General features: G+C 37.0%; 2 protein-coding genes across 9 annotated transcripts in view; one reads left to right on the forward strand and one right to left on the reverse strand.

Annotated features, from left to right (window-relative positions):
• RALGPS2 (Ral GEF with PH domain and SH3 binding motif 2) overlaps positions 1–24675 on the reverse strand; it is a 136714-nt gene that overhangs the window by 22468 nt on the left and 89571 nt on the right. For all 7 annotated transcript variants that reach the window (XM_075760449.1, XM_075760448.1, XM_075760447.1 and 4 more), the window contains 6 exons: positions 15877–16014; positions 14880–14970; positions 12241–12308; positions 11446–11581; positions 10628–10779; positions 125–179 (listed from right to left, as the gene is read on the reverse strand). In XM_075760449.1, the coding sequence (XP_075616564.1) occupies positions 125–179; positions 10628–10779; positions 11446–11581; positions 12241–12308; positions 14880–14970; positions 15877–16014 (640 nt within the window). The remainder of the gene's footprint in view (positions 1–124; positions 180–10627; positions 10780–11445; positions 11582–12240; positions 12309–14879; positions 14971–15876; positions 16015–24675) is intronic.
• The window catches only part of ANGPTL1 (angiopoietin like 1), a 32323-nt gene continuing 26259 nt past the window's right edge, over positions 18612–24675 (forward strand). Inside the window, exon 1 of one of the 2 annotated variants that reach the window (XM_010311521.2) lies at positions 18612–19001. The gene's annotated coding sequence lies outside the window, so the exon portion shown is untranslated. The remainder of the gene's footprint in view (positions 19002–24675) is intronic. The other variant, XM_075760454.1, reaches the window with a different exon arrangement.

Raw genomic sequence — 24675 nt, forward strand, 5'->3', positions numbered from 1 at the left:
GTTTATTAATATTCTTACATATAGATCACTAAAATAAAGCATCATTTTCAGACCTGAGTGAGAGAGCGTAAGTAGCAATGTCTGAATAGAGAAATGCAGTTTCTGGAGTGGCACTTTTTCTTACCTTTCAAACGCTGGCCAGGAAGTCTCTTCACTGAGTTCAGAACCATCACTGCTACCTTGAAAAAAGGTAAGAATGAATGATAGTTTATTTCATCACCTACAACCCACCTATTTCAATTATATCTGTTTCTCCTCGGAATAGTCAAGATTAAAGATGTAAAAGTTACTCCACTAAAATACTACAACAAAAATACTTTGTGACTTGCTTCAGGAATTTCACATAAACTGAGGCAGAGATTTGAAGGGACTGGGTCTAGGGGAGTGCTAATAAATGGGAAAGGCATTTTCAAAATTTAAAGAACATCCTAAAATGTGTATTTGTTTGACTAACACAACAAGCACTTAAAAAGAAAGGTCGCTTATTTAAATAACTCCTTCTGAGATCACATATGGTCATCAGAAAGGGGCAGAACTTCACAATAGTACAAACTCATCACTGAACGTCCAACACGTTCGAAGGCTTTGCTGATTTGAGAAGCCTGAGACTGTTTAAAGCTATCTCACAATTATTATATGAGATCACAACAGTGTTTCTTTCCTTCTGTGCTTCATAAACTAATCCAGTATCACCGCAAGTATTTTAAACAATATAAGCAGAGGAAAAAAAATAATCACAGAATCCAAATATCTGATGCATCAATTCAAGGCAAGTCCACAAATAACGTACAGACTTTGCAATTAAACTAAATCCTATCAGCCTGAAAATCAGTATTTAAATGCAGACACAAGGTCATGTTACCTCTATTGTTCTTAAAAATCAGTAAATACACATCAGTATACAAATACTGTTAACAGAACTCAGTAACTTCAGTTACCAACCGCACTACAAACAATGTTGAAGCTAGCTCTTCACCTTTCAGTCCAGAGCAGCTTTCCACTCCAGCTACCATCCTTGCCCTTCACTTCAAGCCAACATGTGGTTTTGGCTCCAGACAATCCCAACTCCTCAGCTTCACCCTAATTCAATGCCAGTCACTGCTAAAAGCCCACCTTTTGGCACACTAACTTGACAGCTTGTTTGCTCTGCCTCTTGAACACCCATATATAAAAGGAAGAATTGATTTACAATGCTTTTCAGACAAACTGAAAAGAAAAATAAAAGTCTAAATGCACCTTACTTAAGGGTTCCCACAGAGAAACAAAGGCTGAAAATGGGAACAAGTTCGCTGTAATTTTACACAGAAAATCGGCAGGGAACAGTGGTGCCCTGAAGAATAAAGATAATCTGTATAAAGGTAAGTCTGGCTATCAACTGAGTAAACACAGAGTAAAGACGGAGGCAATAAAAATTCACACACAGCAGGGGTAACCTCCAGCCAAGAGCCATGAAAATCTCAGCATGGACCGAAGTTCTCTCTGTGCAAAATCCAAGAGAAAATACATACCTTTCTTTGCCAGCCAATTCAGCTTAGATGTCTCTTTTCCAAACATTAGCTCACCATCCTCATATTAACATGATCTCTAAGGGATACTAAATAATTTGGTCTCAGTTTATCCTGAGCTTTTCCTAAAGGAAAACCTGGTTTACATGGACATTACAGGAAAAGGTACTTGTATAGTGGAAGAAGCTAAAAAACATATAGAAGCAATATTCCAGTGGAGCTACTGGCTCCTAAGCTAGGCAGAAAGGTCTGCAAGAGGAGGAGTAAGATACTCAACAGGTGACTAATTATTTTCTAAAAGCATCTTTACGATTTTAGTACTTACATTCTCAGATCATCGATCCTTAAGCATTCAACTGCTTAAAAATTTACAGCTAGCAGGTAGCTTGTCCATAAAAGAAGAGTACAGTTACTTATACTTCTGTGACTTATACCTCCTCTGTAGCTGCGAGGACAACGTATCAAAGAGCCACAGTTACTACAGTTGAGTAAGTGTTCTTACTTCAAGGGACTGTCTACACAAATTTAATCTATCAGCAAACAGTCATTCTGGTGCCAGAAGGCAGGTGAGTAAAAAGTAACTATAAAAATAATCAGAAGTTCTGTTCAGCACAGTTTACACCTGACCCACACCAAGGAAAAGAGAATGTGTGGACTGAACTCCACGTTGTTCTACATAGTTTTACACAGGAATACTGACAGAGAGATCATGAAGTATCTCAGGCAAAACTGGAGTAAGCAGTTGGAGTAACCTATCCAGATGGAGCCTGCTGTTACAGCACTAGTCTTTGCAAATCCCAAAACAAAGCTTATCATTTCCTGGAAGAAACAACTGACACTTAAGATTTTCAGCAAATTCTACATCCACATCACAGTGGAAAGCTCAATGATTTATTTCATCCAAACAAAACCACAGCTGCATGCTCTGTAAGGCGATATACAAAGTCTCTTCAAACAAGTAGCATGGTTTGGGGATGCAGAGACAGAATCAGATGTAACAGAATTACAGTTTAACACAGGTATTTGGGGTAAGACCTCCCAGATGACTGGTTTTGAGGAAGACTGTTTATAGTAGAATATCTTACAGTAAGATTTTAAAGTTCTGAAATCCTTTCAGCAAGTGGAATGACAATTAGGGAGGTAGGTTTCAAGTATGATGATTTCTCAGCATGATGATTTGTCAAGAAAGGGAATCCAGCATCCTGGACTGTTGTGAAGTCAAAAGTGATTTTCTTGAGCCATCTAAACACCAAGGAGCACAAATGAGAGAATGACATCCATAGGAAGTGAATAACTGATGCTACTATCAGGTGCACTCGCATCGAACTAAGGCACAGACTGCATTGATCTAAGGAAATGTAACAGTCCAGAATGGCAGGTTCTGGACTGTTTCTAAGAAGGTCTGATCCAAACCTGTCCACATAGACAATCTCTCCTATTTGTTCAGTTAGCCTACTTCAGAATTTTGCAATAATTCTAGCTGGAAGGGACCTTGGGAGGTCATCTGGTCCAACACCTTACTCGAAACAAAGTTAACTTGGCAATGAGATTGCTGAGGGCCTCATCTAGCCACGTTCTTCAAGGATGCGGTGCCTACAATCTCTCTGAGCAACCTGTTACTGTGTTGCACAATCTGCACGTGAAAAAAAAATTTCCTTGCATGTAATCAAACTTTTCCTTTTTGCTACTCGGAGCAGTGCGTTCTGCAAAATGGTGCAGTAATTCCTGTTTGCCCTCATCATCCAGCCAACACTGAACTTACTAGATATAATTAAAGTCTTATTTATTTCCTTATTACTGCACAGATTTCGCTTTATTATTAACAAGAAGTGCAACTTCAATACGACTAGAGCTCTACTTGATTGAGGCCCACATGATAGAAAGCCACATAATTAGAACCCACTAACGATACTGTATTATGAAGTAATTTTTTATATTTGAAATAGGTTGATACATGAAAATTTTATCTGAAAAGACATTTTGATGGCAACTATATTTGCTTTACTAAGAAAGTTATATTTCAAACACTCTAAGTAGTCTACAGAAAGATTTAAAAGCTAGTGTTATTTAAAAATGCAAAGATCTAGAGCAAAAGATCTGAAATGCCATCTTTCAGAAAGTATTAATTGTTGTTACAGTATCAGTACAGTTAGAAGAGTTAAATGATTTTGGAGGATTCATAAACAAAAAGTTCCATTTAAAAAGTTTAATCTATACAGAAATTGCCAATTACGCTTTTAAAAGCAACGTTAATTTAGAAAAAAAGTGGGCCAAACATCACAGCTATTGATTTAACATTTCTATTGATGCTTATATAGGCTTTAAAAAATTGTAATGAAAAACTGGAAAAAGTTGAATTTTAGGATTTGACTAGCCCTCTTTAACACCTATATAGAATGCGTGTAACAGGATTTTTTTAGATGCTAAAACCCCTGGAAGATTTTTTTACACTACAAAAGTGCTGATACTAAAAAAAACCCCTTTCCCAAAAAGCAAAAGAATATACGTTACATCCCTCCCTCCAAAACAAAACAGAGGTGAAAGGAACTGTTTTTAACTTATTAAAAGGTAGATGCCGAGACAAATTCTGTTTAAACATGAAGTGCGCTATTTGACTATCACCTCAACTGGAAATATTTCATTCATTCAGTACTTTAAAAATATATCGCCTTCTTAAATTCTTCTCAAGTATGTACTCAATATTTGAGTTTTTCCAATAACTTCAAGCAGGTCTTCAGGTTAAACTTAATAACAAATCCTAGGTAGTATAAATCCTTTCTATTAAGTAATGTTCTACACAAGGTTTGGGTTTATGTAAGAAGCTACTTGACACAAACCACTATCTTCCTAGTTTTCTCTATTGCTAATAAAATTAAAATTTTTTGTACAGAACTAAAAAAAAAAAAAAGAGTTGTGTTTGTATTTACTACATAACAGGACAGCTTTTTCCTATCTTAGGAATAACAGCAATTTGCAAAGTGTTTTTTTTTCCACTAACCATGCTGACGATTGTCTGAGAAGTTTCAGGATTGTTCACAGAGAGCTCTAGTACTGCAGCTGAATACAGACGTGAATTTTCTGTTCACATTTGTAGATGCGCATATACACACACGTCTATGCTACAGCCACACAAACAGCACGAGGCTAGGTTCCTAGTTATGTGATAGGGAATGCCTATACCACTGCATACCCAATTCCACCCTGGTCAGAGCATCTACTCGTCGCTGAAAGTTTGAGGATATTGAACATTAAACACAGGCTTCCTTTATCCAGAAGTTAGTCCCCAAAGTTAGACAGGTGTTAATATAAACAAACCAACCCCAAAGACTTTAAAAAGTATTCAGACGAAAAATTCTTTCCCCTTCTCAGATCTGCAACTGACACTCTCTTGGCTCCGGTTACACAGTGTTTCCAAGAGCTCTAGTCACTATAGCTCATGACTGACCTGACAGAACTTGAAATTCTAATGAGAAAACAGAAAAAAATTGGCCTGGAGACCTGAACATCAATTGCTGTAGCACAATACAGCCTAGTTAGCATCATGGAGATGGACTCCATGCCCTAAAAGTTATGTTGTGCTTTGTTGACATCTATGATCATACTGAAAATCCTCACGTGTATTTGAATTAGTCCATTACTATTACTATTGTACAATAAAGTCTAAATAGCTCCACTTTGGCTTGCTAGTTAACCAAATAACAATGGTGTAAAGACTGGCAAACAAGCAATATGCTGCCTGAGAATCAACACAAACATCTAATGCCATCACTTTTTCATCATGAAAAGCTAACAAAGGCAAGTAACCAAATGGATAAAGATGGGCAGAAACAGGGCTTTTGTATGGCTGCATTAATCACAAAAACCAACAAAACCACACCATATGCCCTGGACCAAACAGTACTAATAAGGATTAGGGAAGAAATGGGGTACTGAAACTGTATATCCATCTCTTCCTCTCAAATCCAGACATCCACATGTGCATTTTTAACCTAACATATTATATAGCTCTTGCATTTACCCTATTACTGAAGTAGTAGTTCACAAAAGCAAAACAGGGTGTCCACATTTAGGGCAAGAGCCATCTATATACTCATTTAAATGGAGTATTAAAAAAATAAATATTTCTTCTGCCTGAAACCCTACCCGAACTTTGCTCTTCTGACGCAGACTACTGATGACTCAGAGTCCTAAACACCTGAACAGTACACTACAAGGTAAGGAACCGAACAAACATTGGCTGTGTAGAGTTCTTCCCTACTGTATAAGCTGCCAAAAACCTGAAAGTAAATGCATACACTGTATATCTACACTTATACTTCATTTATTTAAAGAGAAATATAATCCCTTGTAGAATTCAAGTACTTCAAGATGGTGACTTAATAGCAGAATTCATTAAAATGCTAATATTCTTGTATGCATTTTATGCCAGTTTTGGTTTGAAAATCTACTGTTCTTACAAAGGCACTTTCTTACATTAATACTGATTTAAAATACCTTTCTTTGACTCTGCAGCATTAATTTCTCTGATTGCATTAGAATAAAGGCTCAAGTTATTCTCAAGTGATTGGAACACACAAATTAAGCTAAATGTTCAAGAGCCTTAGTTTTTCCAGAGCTTTCATCCATATCATTGTAGATTAGGAAGAATAAGTGGGGAAAAAAAGAAAGTTTGAAAAAGAAAACACTCCAAAATTAGAACAGAATTTGCATCCAACCCTGCTACAAGCATAATCCATACATGTGTTTTCTTTGAATTTTTAAACACCTAAAATTACATTCTCAATTTCAGTTGAGTATTTCTGTGTTTATACTTCACCATCTATTCTCAAGTGGTATACATGTGAGACTACACCCTTAAAAAAACCCACCTCCTAAATCAAAATTACTTTGCACTGAGTATGTTAGGAGGTGCAAGAGGAGAAAAGCCACACAGAAGCAATATATGAAAAGAGGGGTCTACATTACACTGTCCCTCTACCTCTACAGAATTATTTGAACTATTAGCCGTTGTAAACAAATCCAGCTTCAGAAAAGAAATTCAGTAGTGCAGCTGAGCAAAAGCGTAAGAGATGGTAGAAATCCAAAACTTCTGAGAACATTAGTGAAGGCAAGTGAACGTTGCTGTAGATACTTAAGCATGTGCTTAAGCAAGAAGAGTATTTTAAAAGTATAAGAAAATAACAGAGTACTAGAAAACTGTGTATTCTTAAAAAAAAAATCTTATGAATAAGAGGCATTTTCATGCTATTTCTGAGTTGAACCACAGTCTAAGTAAAAGCATCTTAATTTATCCTACTTTTAGGTGAGGAGGTGACAGCAGGCAAATACATGCAGGAGTACAGCTGGTAAGAGTGCACAGGTGGTTCCTTCAATCCAGCCAAGAGCAATGCCTAGACCTCAGAAGGGCAAACTCACTCTTTTGAGTGTATTACAGTGACCTCATCAAAATGGAGGGATCACAGAACATAACTGCAGTAGCTTTAAGACTTACTGATAGCAAGTAGTGGGGGTTCTCAATGAACTTTCACTGCAAAGTAAAAGCATCCGTCCCAATTTACTAAAAGCAGATATTTTGGATCGTCTGCACAAAACAGACGTATTTTCAGTGGTATTCATCTGTCTGTATTTTCATGTGTTATCTCGCAAAAGTCTCTTTGCAGCCAACAGAAATAAAGTGAGGTTTTAAGGACACAAGTCATATAACCTCTTTTTAGCCACCCACTTAAGAACAAGATGCATCATATTATTGAAGATCTCAATTCTCTACGTGATTATAAAGAGCTCCAACGACTACCTCAAATGCAGTTGTCTAAATTACTAATGTCTAAAACTTAGAAGAGACTATTTCCTCTAACTACATTCCTGAATTCAAGAAAGCATTTCCGATCTGATATTGTATATATGACTGGTGAAGTGTTTCTTCCTTCTAATTAGGTTAACATAGCACTGCTGGAAAAAGATTTCTCACTTTTGTTCAGATAACGAGCACCTATGCTATAAAGTAAAACAGCAACAGAACCAGAGGCACATCTTCCTTACTGTAGCATAATGTACAACCATCTGCTGAACACAGTCTCATAGTTCTAGGAACAAGAACTGTTTTGACCCAAGCACAAGAAATTAATATAACGGGGGATATATCTTTAATATTTTTTTTTTTGAGTTCTAGATTTTTGTAGAATCAGTTGAACGTACACAATCAGTTGAATGTACACAATCAGCCTCCAGAGCCTGAAATTAAGATAAGAATTTGATAAAGATCTCTGACCATGGCTGTCACGTTACAGATAGACCTATTTTCAGGAAATCCCATGCCTGGCTCACTTTCTGCATTGCTGTTACTTTAGGAATCATTCATTGCACAGAAAAATACCCACTTAGTATATCCTTTATACCTGAAAGATTAATTACATTGGATGTAAGAATTTTGGCATGCTATGCACCATTCCAGAATGGATCATCAGTCTTTCCCAGCACAACACAGTCAAAATTGTCCATCATCACTTGAAGGTGTGTTTTTAGAGACACACGCACTGCTGGATTAACTGCTCAGCTTTAGTACACTAATATGCAGAATTCCATCCAGCCATGAATCTCAAGCCTAATGATGCTCTAACCGATCTCTATCACAGACTGAAAACTTCTGTCACAGAGATAACTGAAGAAATCCAAGTGGAAGAGCCCTTCTGTATCTGAAGAAGTTGGTGTGTTCACCAGTGGCAAAAGAAACAGTCCTCTGCTGAGTCTTCATAACATGCCTATAAATTGCTTTACTGAATTGCAAACGGACTACAGTAATCTGTTAACACAAAGGCAACTCAGACACGAGGCCTGATAAAAAAAAAAATGCACAAACTCACATGTTCAAATGATTTAGGTAAAGCATCATAACGGTACAGCGCTGCATACAAACATTCTATAGACACTGTTGTTACATTGCTGCTTTTTTGATATTTGACACAGAGTCAGATTATATCAGATCCTCCAACATGAAAGGATTGGAAAGGTCTGAACACCTCTGAGCCCTCAAGACACAAGAGTGATTTAAAGTAGTATTATAGTAGTCTTCAAGGTCACATTCAAGGTGCTGGTGTATCAGAAACACAGTCCGTGTTTTAAAGAGGGATCATATATCCAAAAAGTGAAGTCCTATATAGGCTTATATCTAAGAAAAGGTAGTCCTGTTTCTAGAGCAACAGGTTTAAATCCACATTTATGGGCAAGGTGAGGAATAACACTCTTTTCAGTACACACATTCAGAAGAAGTTTTCCTGACCGTCTTTTGAAGTTATGTTGTAGAATACTGTAAACCTCCTCTCTGCTGCAGTGACTGTACTATTTCCAAGTACTGAGTAAACAGACTACTTCAAACATGATGGAGGAACTTAGCAGCTTCAATCAACTTCCTTAAATCCTGCTGAAGCAGCAGTACAGAATGCCAAATAACTTACATTTCCAATGATTCTTCAGTAATAGATACTGCAAATATTTACTCTCTTCCTCCATATGTATTTCTACCACCTCTACTAATCTTTTGTGTCATTGAAATTTTCATAGTCAAGAAGCGTCAAAAATATAAATGATGGTAGACTGTCAAAACAGTGATAAAACTGAAGCATCCGACTATGGGGAGGCTGAAGGTGGAAGAGAATGGGAGAGGGGACGCTCTAACCACAAATCCTGATCTTACACAAAATGCATAAGGCCGCTGTTTTACAAGTGATTTACAAGTCTTCCGAAGTGGCAATTTTCTTCCAGCTTGTAAGGGTGACTACATCAAGTCAATAAGGTCATGCCTGAGTTACACAGGAGAACAGAGTTGAAAAATTCAGAGATGAGACAAAGTAGGAAAACCCTGTATTCTCCAAAATGTCTAGATGGTGACTGTTTCTTAATTGTACTTCATAAGAAATTGCCTGAGAGGTCTGGCAAACCTTCCCTGCTAGGCTCGACTGGAGGTAAATAATTTACCCTGGAAAAAAGAATCCACTGCAGAGATGTTTCTTAGATATTTAGACTGAAAGCCTCAGTAAGAAAAACTGCACTGAGAAAAGGGCAATGCTGCAATGCTACATCTCAAAAGTAGTGAGATGTACAAAGTGACAAAAGTCTGGGTTTTTTTCTCCTAAATCCAGCATAAAACTGAGAGGACTGCACTTGAAGGGTAATAGATGCATGAGGAGCTTTAATCTCCTGTATTGTGCAGTCCCTGAGAATGCAGCATAATTTTTTGCTTCTCTCCATGAAGGCTAAAAATCAAAACTTTTTTTAAAAATTAAGTTATCCAAAGAAATGCATAGCACTACAAAAATCTTGTATTACTATAAATGCATAAAAACTGAACAAATTCTATCAAATTCTATCAAGCTAATAATTTTGAGAAAAAGGACTGTGATAGAGGTTGCATTTCTCAACCCTGGCTGCAGTTACGTGGATCCGAGAGGCACTTGCTCTGCCCTCCCTCCACTTGAAGGATCTGTGCCTAACAGGGAAAAAAAGCAACTGCTGTCACGTAAGAAACTCAGGAAGCAGAAGTTCTCAAAAGAATACTCTAAATATTTGAAGATAAATAACTTACCAAAACGAAGTAGATTCTGACATTTTGAAGTATCTGAAAGTTAAATTGCTATCTACTCCTGACAAAAGTAAGGAGTATTTTGAAATTATGCTTTTAAAGACTGTCAGCAATTTACAGTTCTGTCAATTTGATATAGCCTTTTACATAGAAATCGTACCACAAGACATTTTTAATTTGGATTGATTTGGGGGGGGGGGGGGGGGGGGGGCGGACAGAGAGAATAGGAAATGGTGCCCGGAACTTCCCTCCGCTCCCATCAAGGAAGAGGAGGAACAACAGCAGTTGTATCATTAAAGGGGATATAAAAAAAAATATAAAAATAATAATAAAAAAAATAATAAAAAAAATCTGCTTTTTTATAATTTGTCAGCATGTAGTTCATGCTGTATAAATTATGCTGCCCTCCTCCACCTACATTTCTCAAGTTTTTTCTAAAATATAATTTTTATTTTAGAACAGTACCACTGCTTGTACAACTGCTAACTAATCATGCTAAAATCTATTAAAAAACCATGTACTGCACGGATATGTTTACAGTTCCTACCTATTGAAATTCCACTAGAAAGGGTGGAGCTTTCTGCCTGCCCCCGCGATGGGACATGAGGCTCCATGACGCTGTCATCCAGTAGGTGCCTTGGTCCTGCGTTGGGGAATGTTGCGCTTTTAAATTCAGCCGTATTCATTTTGTGTATGAAACTAGAAATGAACAAGGATAAAAATTGTTACAACATTATCCTTGATGCCTCTCAAAAGCTCTTGCTTTAACATCCTCAAGTATTGCATGCAGTGTGTTCCGAATATCAAACTAAATCATGGCTCAAGTCATAAGCATTTCTGCACAAACTATATTACCTATAGGAATCACTAGTCTTAAACCTGCACAGTACTCTTGGAGCAAAGAGAAAGTCAGGAATACTTTAAAAATTACATTCAATATCCTAAGGTATTTTTGTCTTACTGTAACACATAACTGAACTTTAGAATTTCACTGTAGTTCATAAAAGGTAAACTTACACAATGTAAGTTGAGATGAATTACTGAATAGCTAAAATCTTGCTTTTTTAAAATATGACAAAGGAATTAATGATACGATGATTAAAATATTAATTAGAAGTACACCTACATAGAAAAAAAAACCTGAAGCCATTACTATACAAAATTATATGAAAGCCTACAAAGAAGCTCTCATCATAAAAACACCAATAAAGCAATTATTTCAGTTTGAATTTGAAAGAATTACACTGGCATTGAGCTGCCTACTCATGCTAACCTAATCGTGCTACTTTTTCAAAGCAAAGCTTCTGTATGGAAAGATGATACATCACAAAGCTTAGGATTTTAAGGTTAAATAAAAATGCTGACTTGTATCCCAGACTGTGACACTTCCTATGTCCATGTGGTATCAGGTTCCTAGGTGAAGGGGGTGTTGGTGGTAGCAAGGCTCCTTCCGCTGCAACATTTTTCCGTCCACTTTGTGGAGACGCTCCGACTTCAGAGCCTACGAACAAAAAAGACATTAGTCCTGAGTAACTTTAGAATTACCTACTTTCTAAGAAAATTGTGGAAGAGTTGCACAAAACTTCCTAAACTCAACTTATAAGGGATGGCCTGTAATAAAACACTCATTGATATACTCAGATTGATAATTTTTAAAAATGTAGTTTAGGTTTTTTTGCACAGGATTTAAAAAAGCAAGCACATTTGTTTCAAATAGACCATCTAGTTACAAATATTTTGTAAGTCCTAAAAGTTGCTGCGTTAGCTACATTGACATTAAACAGGTCCCATTGATTCTACGTTTTGAAACTCCAACCTTCAACTACTTTTGGCATTGATGAAAAATAATGTACATTTTTGGAAGCATATTATACCACTAAAAGTTTAGATGAAGGCCTTTCTGTCTAGATGCAACAAAGAATGAATATTTAATAGCTCTTCACCCCAAATGACACTAACAAGTTAGTGCCACAATACATACAAGAACCTAAAATCTGACTCAATTCCCTGAAAGAATTTCTACCTTCAGACTTTTTATTACAAATAAACAGTGTTTATACTTCACACTTTATTAGCCTCAAGCAAATATTTTCCACATTCGCAACTCAAAAATAATGCATTTGACAAGCTGAAGTCTTCTCACACTTATTAAGCATTTACCTACTAAATCTTCTCTGGAAGCAGCAGAGTGTGGGGTGCTGGTCCCTGGTTCTATCTTTAATGAAAGTCTGCATTAAAGAAGCATTAAAAATTACTTTATCAGGAAATTGAAGCACATAAAAGTTAAGTTTTTGAAAAATATTTTTTTAAAATTTACAATTGAAAGCTGCTTGTTTCTAGAGTTGCAAGAAACACTATGAAGTTAATACAAACCATGCATAGTTATCTTTAGCAGGAAAAAAAATGACAAGCTAGGGCATAAAGTAGTAAATGAGTCTATTGCTTTGGTTCATATAGACCAGGACAGGTTTGCAGTATCATGCTGAAAGGAAGACCAGACTCAACAGCAAAATCTCAGCTACAGCACAGCCCTGCAACCTCTTCTGCACCAGGGTCCCTGACAGAGCCGGCACAGCCAGCCACAAGCTGCCACCAGTTGCCATCTTCACCCTCTGCGTCAGCCAAAGCTCCTCGGTCTGAGCTGTTAACAAGCTGCGACAAAGACACACAGCAGAAGGAGCAGGGGAAGAGGCCGTTGCTCTGTGTTGGCACCACACTCCAGGGAAAACATAGCCACACATAAGCCAGGACCTACAGGGCCCTGGGACTGCTAGCAGATACACGAAATTCAGTGACGATACCACTACTCTAGCCTAAGAGCTGGCCCCCACCTTGGCTAAGATATTTATACTTACTACACTCCAGATTTTAATTTTTTCTATAAAGTACACTAGTGTGTCAGGCCAAGTCTTTTGTCTTTACTGGTCTAAAAGCCAAAATCCTTCTTTTGCCTTTGGAAAATACATTATCAACTTGACTTCATCCATAATTCAAGCTTTTTCTATAACAGGCACTTTTTAATGCCATTTCCAACAGTTCCACAAAGAGGGCAGACTCCAGGAGCAGAGAAGTCCAGGAAGATCAAGCGTATCTTGTCCACACAGTTCGCAGAACTGGAATCTTTGAAATTAGCAGGTTGGAAAAGCACCTACTTAATTTTGGGGAGAAAAAGTTTTAAGGTTGACAGCTCCTCTCCCTCCTCTCCCCAGACAGTTTAGCAATGACTCATTACCATTTTAAAATTTTTTTTTTTTTTTTAAAGAAAATACTTTAGGAAATAAAAACATGTATTCAAGTTACAATGGCAACGGCTGTTCTTTAAGTTCAGCCTTTTTGCAGACACTTTAGGGGATAAAAAGTAAAATAGTCACTTATAGTAAGCATAGTTCTTCAAAATACACTCCTCCCCCATAAAAAAGTTCAATTTGGCGACATACAAAACCCATAGGTGTAAAACCAGACTTTCTGAATAGAGCCATGTTTCTGCACTACACGCAATTGTCTCCGTTCATCTCCCCGCTAGCAAAACATGGGTTCTACAGGATGAAGAGACTGTAGCTCCTTCAGCAATAGAATTCCCACTAGTAGTGAGTCCTACCTAGTGAAGGGAGAGGAAGGTGGAGTGTGGAATTCATGAAAACAATATGCTGCTAAGAAGTGGACACTGCAGTTAAGAAACTTGGGTTTGGTTTTGGTTTTTTTCTCCTTCAAATGTTTGACCACGAAGCTTTACTTTCAAAATCATGCTACAGAACATTTCAGCAAAAAGGGAAAGCCGGATGCTTGCCTCTGAACATGCAGAGAACAATTTACAAATCCTAAAGATCGTAACACATGAAGGGAGTCAAGTGTCCAAGCCCTCGTTAACTGTCCTTTGACAGAAACCAAAGGGTCCCCATTTGCTGCCTTTTAGTAAATCCAAGTTAAGGCTACTAAATGACAAACTGTATTTGTTCCTCTAGCGTGCATACCCCTCCCACCATTTGAATGTAGCTACACAAGCAACTAATTCAACACAACTGAGGTGACAGACTTCCAGGGCGGGCAGGATGGGAATGGGTGGGGAACCTCCTCAAGGAGATCAGCCAGTGAACAAACGCTTTCTTCATATGCAGCAGATTTGCTTTAGGTTTTTTCCTATCCTCAGGGCTTGTTCCTGTCTCTTGCCAGAGATTTCCATTCCCCAATTTTGCTGGATGCCAAACCACTTAATACAGTAATAGTCTTTTAATTAAGGAAGTAGAAACCTCTGTTTTGGGTGGTATACTGGGAGGAATGGGCGGGGACACAGATGGACAATATCTTGCCTCTCAAAAAATCAAGTGTTGATATTTTACTTACACTGTATAACCTAATCGAAGAGAAAAATATAAAACAAAAGTGAAATATCCACGGAAGTGAAAGCCTTAATTCACCCACGGTAAGAACCTGGGACTGGATGCACAGATGACTTTGTTCTGATGAAAAATGACATAAGCTATCACTAATCGTGGAGTCCGTCTTATTCACTAAACACTGTTGCACATGAGCCAGAAGTACGGAGCCTTCACTGATGAACACTCAAAGAGGTCTGCAGATCGAATCGCCAGACCAAACAGACCTGAAAGCTCAGGCTCGATGTGGTCAGCATGCTGAAAATTGTCTTGGGCACAGGACCCTGCTGTAACCTCACTACTTACAACTGGTGCATCTGAGACACAAAATCTGCCAATACAAGTGCGATCTTCAGAGTGACAGGCTTTGTGATCTAAAAGCTATTTTGTAATGAGTTACGGTCAGTTATAACATTTCATACTTACTTGTAATTGTCATCTTCTACAAACTTTTGTAGTTCTTCTATGTACTGAACTGAGTTTAGATATTTTTGGACATGAGGCAACAGAGGAATATCTGGAGAACAGATGACATTCATTATCACCATACCATTCACTGGTAAGCAAAATTATTTTCCAGAAACTACTTAAACAGAATCAGATCTCTTGCAAGATGGAGGTACAAACTACAGTCCTACTGATGTTGAAATTTTTGTCCTTCATGGCAATTCCCGTGCATTGAGCTGGTATTCCCCACATCCATAAAGCCAGGTACATATTCCCTCAGAACTGCTCTGCTTATCAGAGAACATGCAAGGGAAAAGTGAGAGCCTGCTCCTGGCCAAACTGAAGGCCCAGACCTGGAGGTTTGTATCTGAGGACTCCTTTGCAGACCACATACTCATTATATATATATTGAGCTTTCACGAATGTGAAATCCTGTGCTAATTCACATTCCACCATCACAAACGCAGCCTTATGACTTTACTAGAACTTGAAGAGGATTGTGAGGGAGACCACCTTTGAAGAAAAAATACATCTGATCTACAAACAGAACTATAAATGTCCAAAAGACAAGCTGAACGTATTTTATTATCTCCAGTAAAAGTACTACTCCAAAAGCAATCCTACTATTTTTAGAATTCATAGTCATAAAATTATGAAACACGGGGATCTAAGTTTATAACGTGCTAGTAAAACTACTGTTAAGTACAATGTATTCCACATTTTTCATCAGAAACTATGGACTGCAAAAATGCGCGTGATGTAAGAAAAGGGCAATTTTATCCTGTCTCCTCATGCTGATGCTCTGTTACAACAAACAATACCAGAATAAACTTAGACTTTTGGGCTGAGAAGGTGAGGGAGAGCATTAATGGCATTCAAATAGGTTGGCCCATACTTACATTGCATTACAGAAGATAAATATTAAAGCTTTTAAAGTTGTTCTCTTTAATACTACAATAGTTACACGCTAGCTTACCATATTCACACGACTGCTGTAAATCGGAGATAATTCGAAGAATGTTGTTCATTAAATTTGTTCTTTGCTCACTTTCCAGAATGCTCCCTGTTGATGGGTAGGCGGAGTCAATATACGTCAAGTCTGACAGATAAATACCTGAAAGATTAAAGTGAAAAGTGTCTCATATTTAACAGGAAAAAACCTCACAAACAGTATTTTAAAGAATTTTTGCTTTCGCTGACTAACGTGCACGCAAGTCGACACCAGCACTGCCTCAGAACAGCATTTTTGATTTTCCGGAGAAATCATTTCAACAAGGTCTCCGAGAGCCTTCGGACCTCGGAGTAAAACAGTAATAATGCTTGGACTTACAGAAGTACATCGCTGTGCCATCCCTGTCTGGGATTGAATTTGCACTCTCCTCAATCACTTAATCCTTAGTTTTGTCAACCTTATCTCAGCTGGATTTGCAGATGCTGAGGGTACGAGCACAGCTAGACTTCTACATACAAGCTTTCACTCTCTGTAGGACAAATCACAGGGGGAGGCAGAGAGGATCCTTTCCTCTTGCATCCCACTAGGTCTGTACTAGCTGACTGTCTTTAACAGTGTCATTGTTTCTAAATCTAAATGTAATTACAAGGACATGCACAACTGCTCATGAACCTAATCTTCTACCGCATCACCAATTAATTATTCCCTTAACAAATATGAAGCATACTAAACACACAATGCTAAAATACATGACCAAAATTACTAAGGATTTTAGGAAGTCTACTACTTCATTCCTCCAACTCAGCAATTAAAAAAAATTACAGAAGGAAAAATAGCACTATTTATAACTCTTCAAGCTGAATAGAAACTCAAACTCAAACTTGCAGCAACATGGGAAAAGTGAAGTAGGCAAAAAGTGCACTCAGATTAAAATGGGGTACGACTCTTGCAGTTCATACTAATCACACCTCCAAAGATCCAACAACCTTATCGATAACTCTCTTCAAGTCTTCTACCTGTGCTCTTCCCTGCCACCATTGTTACCTTACTACTCTTTCAATCCCTTGATCATGTAGAGAGGACAATCCTCCTCCTTACATGCTAATGCTGTAAATAAACTGCTTATTTTAATTCTAAATGCAACTCCATTTCTTGAACCTCACCCAAAGACTAATCATTTTTGTCTCAACTAAGTGAAACATATCCTGGCCAGCTCTGCTATTAAAAGGAATTGCTCTTCATCCCCTGCATCTTTCGCAAGATATCCACATAAAATAAAAATATACAAACTTAAATTGTATTTGTAAGAAACTTATTTCAGTAACAGGGAATTGCTAAAACTATATTTTGTTTCACCTCTCAGCCTTGTATAACCAAAATCATAACAAGAAGTTTGGCTTTACAGGTGGAAGACTATTAATACAACCTCACAAGAACAGCAGTTGTGTTTGTATAGCACCTACCCAGCACAGTCCTCAAATGTGAGTTGGGAAACTCTGGGCACGACTCCAAAATCAACACATACACGCGCGTGTGCGCACACACACAGAAACAAATTAAAATACTTGTGGTTGAAAGGTGACATATAAAAAAAGTGAATAAAAAGGTATTACACATGACCTGATATACTACTCAATTTCTCAATTTTCTGTTCTGCTAGAATCAGTTTCTTAGAAAACAGAAAGGATAATCAGAAGCATCAGATAGTCGCATGTAATTGCTAAGCCATCTAGACCGCATAAGCCACCCCAAACCTAACTTTGCTAAGCAACGTCAAAACGGGCCTTAAAAATCCCAAACCTCCTCAGTCTTCCACAGAAAGTAGTAAATCATGCTTACTAATTATAATTAAGGAAGTTCACTATGAACAGGCACCTGCAATAATATGCAGGGTTTTATAAACCAATATATTTGCAGGATTATCTTTCTGAATGACTTGCTCAAGTAAGCACTGATTTTTTTTCTTTTAGCTAAATCAAGAACTCTCTTCTGTAGAAAGCTGTTCTCAAAACCTATTCAATGCATTTCTATGAAGTCTAAAATAATTGTGAAAGCATGCTAGGGTACTTCTCTTTCAAATGTAATTGGCACATCCTTTGTGAAGAACCCAAAAAGATCAATGAAAGCAAATTGAATGTACTTAAGTGCTGACTATTGACAGAACTAAAACCAGTATCCTGTGTTCCTCCCAGTGCATAATCTGGGTGGCTTTTGCTACTTCGAACACCACTGAGATGTTATCAAATATTCTGATACCTACCTAAAACCATCACACACACAGATTTAACATTTTCCACATGTATCAGAGATTTCGTGTGTTTAACAACTGGAACTGTTTCTTATTAAGTAAACGTCAAAAATTGAATGCGACATTCTGTTGAACATTCTTCTAGACTATAAATGGTTCATTTTTCCTGTTGTATCCAGCCAGGCTGCCCCTTTTATTCCCAGCAACACAAATCGAGTTTTATCAGCCTGAAAGAATCTTTCTTCTAAATGAAGCCCAGTACTGTAATAACTTGAAAGGCATCTTTAGGCAGCGTAGTAAAAATGTTTGATTTGTAATTGCCTGCTGAACTCTTGCACAGTCTGTTGCCATATGGTACCCTCCCTTCTACTGGCAAACAATCTTTCCTTGTTTCTAACTTCTCAGCCTCCCTACCCCCTCCTTTTCTGGAGGGTATGGATAGGAAATCCGAAGGAGGAGTTTCTTCTGCTCTCAGTGTGTTCGCGGTGACATCATAGGTGGGCTGAACGTCTAAGTCGAGTGTGTGTTTGTTTAAAAAAAACTGTCCAAAAGTGATGTATATGGAATCTGGGTCAGCTGTAGCTGGTTAGTGCACTTCTGCATGTGAGAGTAAAACACTGCAGTTTCAAAAAACATTTCTCTCTTCTGGAATAAAACATACTGGAACATTACTTTTTTTTCTTTTTTTTTTTTTTAAATGATTAGTTAGCTTGGTTATTGTATGGAGAAACCCAATTCCTCAACACAGCCTGGACCTAACAGAGAAAGACAAAAGCCATTTTCAACTCCAACTGCAGATTAACAATCCACAGCATCGGGTAATATAGAAGAAAAAGCAACTTGGCCTCTGGATTTTCCATCTACCACAGAAGCAAAACAGCTGGAAGACTTTCTTTTCTTGGTAAGTTTTAAAGTTATTCTTACTTGCAAGTTTAATTTTGAGCTATTTGTGAATTCTACATACGTCTCCCTCAACATACAATTGTGAAGAAACAAATCTTAGCCTGAGAAAAGTTTGACAACTAAAATATAAAACTCATTTTTGTGGCATTTGGTAGACTTTGGAAACTTGGAAAGAATTAAAAAGGACTCTGCATAAGAGCAGAGACTAACTCATTCCAGTTGTAAGGATGAACTGTTTCAGTTGTTTAGCTGTAAATCTTCTGTAGATTTTGTTATCCACAGTTACAGGAAATTAGTACTACCAATTCTTTGCTAAGCATGTAATTTGGGTATTGTGAACGTACTAATGTGAAATTCTGATCCTACCAGAAAGCAAAAGCCAAAAACCCTATCGCTTTCAGGGAAGCTGGATTTCACCCAATATCAGAGCATAGACCTAGCATTACTAGAACTAGAAAATGGATACCTCAATAAAACCACTGTAAAAAGTCCCAAGTAAATCAATGCACATCTGTAAGTAGCAATCATTGCATACAGTTTCAACTGGATTTTTATTTATGGTACTTCTGAGCAGTAGAGGTAGTCCGAGTTGTACAACTAAGAAACCAGAGTCATACATTAATTCAGAATATAATCAAGTCTGTAGCACAAACAATTGTGCAGCTGAAAATCCAAAAGACATTGCTGCAACAGGCACTAATCTCTTCCTTTAACAATTTGTGGAACGACAAGGAAGTTAATTGTACCTCAGCTGAGCAGCAGTTTGTTTTTAAATAAACATGAAATGCAACATACAGGGGAACAGTATATTAAGTAGAAAATAGAGGGGTTTGTTACTGGTTTTTGGGGGGAGGGAGGTGGAAGGATGCAGTTGCAACTCCAGGATTAAACCAAGCAAGCTGTTTACAAACAGAAGATGAAAGCACAGCTAAAAACCAAGAAAGAATCACTACTACGTAATTTTCTACTTTTTGCCTTTCTTTATGTTGACTTGGAAATGAAGATACGGTAAATAATCCAGAACAATGGAAAAGAATTTAAGTTACATTTTTGTATTAACAAACTCTCAGACATGTTTGACACATTAAGAGAGAATGAAGGGGGTGATGCTAAAAAGAGACAAAGTGGTACAGAAAGCAAACTTAATTCAGGTTTAGTAGCTATGGGAGAAAAAAAAATCTAAAGCAGTCTTGACAAAAAAGAAAGATGGATCCTTTCCAAGTTCTTGAGCCCTTTTTCTTACTACCCTTTTGTGCTTCTTTACATATTAAAGAGAACAATCTAAACAACAACAAAACCCCATTTGAAGCCTACGTTGTGTGCTTTGGACACCAGTCTCCATTCATTCATGATCAGCCAAGGTTTTGATTTACACTGCTTAGAACAATTCCTAAATCTCTCACAAATGAAAACAGCTGAGTCAATAATTTTAAAGCAATAAACTGGCTATATGCAAGGTTTTAACTCTCTTTTTGTTGTCCTCCAACTTAAGCATTTCAAAATTTGAACTTCAATTTTAAACAAATAATGGACTACTAACGTTATGCTGGTAATGGAAAAATATGCCATTTAAATTTTTACAGGAATTCACTTTAAAGAGTTGAAATTCTGAATCTTTAAACTTCTGCTAGTATATGCACGGCTTTATCAGGTTTTCATTATTGCTTTAACCGGTCTTAGCTTGCTGTTTGCAACATGTCCTATTAGGCTGGTCCTTAAAATTTATACACCAATAAATGAAGTAAAACATCCTATAGCAAACATTGCTAGATGCTTCATGTCTTCAGTATCTCTTTTACAGAGAATTCTGGAGCCCCTAAATAACACATTTCCAAAAGCAAAATGCACCACTCCATTGTACCTGCCTGGTAAAATGGGGCAAACACAAACAATGGCTGCAAACAAATGTGAAGGAACCCTCAAAAAAAAAAAAAAAAAAAAAAAAAAAAAAAAAAGCTTCACCAAAAACTCTGGAGATGTTACAATGTTATGCTGTGTCTTCAGAGTATCTAGTATGACAAGATTTACAAAACTCTTCAGCAGAGAATTTCTAAGAATCTATCATTTTTAAAAGTGACACATTTTCAATGACTACTTCAAAAACCCCGAAGATTTTTTGATTGCCTTTCCTAAAATGCGTCAGATTTCCGTTAATCTCAGAGAAGCAGAATTCTGTGACTCAATACATCATGTATCTGACTAACAAAACCCAAGAAAGTGTTATTCCTGGATCCCAGTCAATACAATTGAAAGCAATCCTGTTATTTCAGCAGAGGCAAAGTGACTTGCTGGAAAAGCACTTGTTTATATAGGGGAGAGTAACTTACTGAAGTACACATACATCAAAAATCCATATGAATGTTTCTCCTATAGTAAGAGTGTTTTCCCCACATCAGTATTATTTCTAATGTTATGGTTAAAAAAAATAATCCAGGGTTAAGCTAAAAAATGCACAAAAATCTCCACTTATTAAGTGTAGATATAGGGGAACAGATGGTTTTATTGATTTTACCTACTTCAACAAAGGTTAACAGAAAATGAAGTACATGTAACATCAATAACTGAGCTTTCAGATTAACTAGTATCATGTTCAGAGGATCTTTATTCTCAGTATTATCATTTACCTGCGCAAAAAAAAGATCTCTCTCTCCTTGTTTTACACATTTATAAATGGAGGTTTGTAAGAGAGGGGGCACTGTTGGTATTGATCATTTCACCATATTCTTTTAATAAATATTCTGATTAAAGACATGTACTGATACCGTGCTTTCCATGCAAAGGGAATCCTAGATTCACATTTACCTGCAACGCTTCCATTACATTCAGTCGTAACAACCTACACTGCCCAGGAGAAGCAGTCTTTGTCAGCTCTGAAAGAACAGATCCTAATTTGTGTTGAGGGTCTCCAAATTCTACATCCTGCTGAACATGAGAGTCACAGCAATACAAAGAACAAATAGTTTGTTGTGTAGAAAGTTAAAAAATGCCAAATATATACTAGCTTCCACACAACCTTATCCCTGCAACTCTAACATTCATAAGTGATACACTATTTTTTGGGGTAGCACAGTCCATGTTATAGTAGCTTCTCATTGAAAGTTAAAAATGGTAGTTACCAGTTTATTTTGTTCTTTTAAATTGGAATTTTGTTCCTTTAAACGCTTTTAAAAGTAATAAATCAAAGACTAATTTTGGAAACAAGTTGGGTTTTTTTTTTTGCAGTCTGGAAAGAAAAGGAATGACATTAAATGTAAAATGGTATTGAAGCCCTATCCACAGCTCTGAGTATTTCTGACAAGATGATGATGAAGTTTGTGTTGCTATGAATAGTTACATATTTTCTCCTGCAGAAGCAATAAACATCAGCATGCCAGAACATATGTAATGCAATTTCTACAGAAATCTGAGACCCAGAACTGGGTGACACAGAAACACAACAGAACCAAGCGAAGTGACAGTCTATTCTAATTTAGAAAACATGACGGTTCATTAAGAGCTAAATAACGTATTTTAAAGCAATAGTATCTGTAATCACAATCTCTCTTGCTGACTTTCCAAGGTCTGCATTCAGGTATTTCAGCAGCCCCACTCACCACAAGCAACTCAAGACTTGCAGGAAGGGTTTGAGACTGTGGCTCTCTAATCTGAACCCTGAGCCTCAACCACTTTGTCCCATAACAGTTACGACACAACCTAAACACCTGGATGCGGGAATCTGTGACATAATGTGTCTGATTAAAAAAACCCCTAAAACTATTTCTCAACTCCAATATTTGTCATTTTTAGGTCTTATGTATTAGGCTATTGTTCTGTGCTATTTTGGATAAACAGTTTATATTTTTTTAAGCTGCTTGCCCAGAACATCAGGAAATTTCTGAAACAGTATTTTCATTTCTTTCTAAGCTGATTAAAACTCCAGGTAAATATTTCGCTCAGAACCTATTCTTGTATAACAAGTCAGGCATTAAGCTGCTCAAACATGCCAAGCGACATCGTCAGATGTTTAATTTTTTCAACATCAAAATTTCCATTGAAGCATCTATGTTCCCTACTAGGTAGATTCTCAGAAGGAACTCATCCCCGTTGATCTGAATGTCTGCGTTTAATACAAGATAGTTGAATTATTCCAAAGTTCTAGGGCATAATCTGATGCAGCTGTTGCATTTGGTTATGCTGTATTAGACCATTTAATTCATTTTATGCTCTGACAGCACATAGACACAGAACTTCTAACTTTAACATATAAGTGTAAAAGTTCAAAATGAATGTATACAATTAGTAAAAGAAATGCAGAAAGGCATTGAATACATTGCAAAATGTTTGGTTTTGAAAGACTCATTTAACTTTTAATGTATTTCAGGGGAAAAATGTGCTGCTGTGGGGAAAACCCCCAGCCATTCATTACTTAAGCAACTGTACAGAGTCTTTAAAACCTACCAAGAACTAAAGTGTTATTCACCTTTTTAGACGATGAAGTAGCTATTATATACTGTGAAAATAGTAAAATACTGGACTTGTACTATGGCTTCATCCTGAACCATTTGCCATGAAGTCACCTTCCCCGCATCTGCGAACACTGAACATAAAGGTATTGAAATACAATTTCGGAGACATGAAGAGGTTTCACAATTCAGACAATTAGTTCAGCTCATCCTTGTCAAGTTAGAAACCACACACAGACCTGTTTCCCATGTGTTTACCATGATTCATGTGAAAATTTAACCTAATGAACTTCCAACTCTGAGGACTGTTCAAGTGATTAATATTTTAAAGGTGTGAAGTTACCAAAGAAAAATACACAATTAGCTCTGGAGAAAAGTGATACTTTTTCCTACTTTTTTTTTTTTTTTTTGAGCAGAAGTTATACCTTCAGCAGAGAAATGTTAATAAAACTTGTAACCAAATCTGTTTCTGAAAAAAATATTTACTAGCAGACACCAGTGTAACATACAGAAATAAGTTTTTAAATATAAACAAACTTTTATGTATTCCCTCCATTTATGTAGGGTAAGAAGTAATTTTCAGTATGTGTTAAAAAGCAAGTGTTTTCTCCCCCTCCCAAAAGCAGGGCTTGCAATACAACTGTCAGCCAAACAAAAAATGGTTTTTTAGGCAAGAGTGGAACACTTGATCAAGATTCCTCGATATAATTCCTCTCAGTGAAGCCAAAACCAAAGACTTCATACATTTACTCTGAGGTTGAGCAGACGTTATTTGCAGCAATAAGTAGAAGTGACCTGACACAAAAGTCACCTTATCATTTGTAAATGTGAATGTAAAGGAAGCAGTACAGGTCTGCTTCTCCTTCAGGGTGACTGTTTCCAGACTGCCAAATGAACTTAAACTTGAACTTGGCAGGAACACCATGGAAATTAACTTTCTCTGGTTTTACTTTCTCTTTTTAACTATACAAAGGCCACTGTACAACGCCTTGTACAACCGCTAACAGTAGCTTGGAAAGGAAAGCCAGATCAACAGCTGAGATAAGAGTGACCTGCTTGACAAGGCAAATAAAACATGAAAAATGAGGGGTTTTCCTGATTTAAGTGCTACCTTTTTTTTTTTAATAATCTCAAGCATTTAAAAAATAAAGTTAAAAAAACAGGTGTCTCAATACAATCTTGGATCTTTATCACTGCATTTTAATTCTTTACACAAAGTTCAAAGAAATA

The sequence above is a fragment of the Balearica regulorum genome, chromosome 8 (assembly GCF_011004875.1).
Source record: "Balearica regulorum gibbericeps isolate bBalReg1 chromosome 8, bBalReg1.pri, whole genome shotgun sequence".
NCBI lineage: Eukaryota > Metazoa > Chordata > Aves > Gruiformes > Gruidae > Balearica > Balearica regulorum.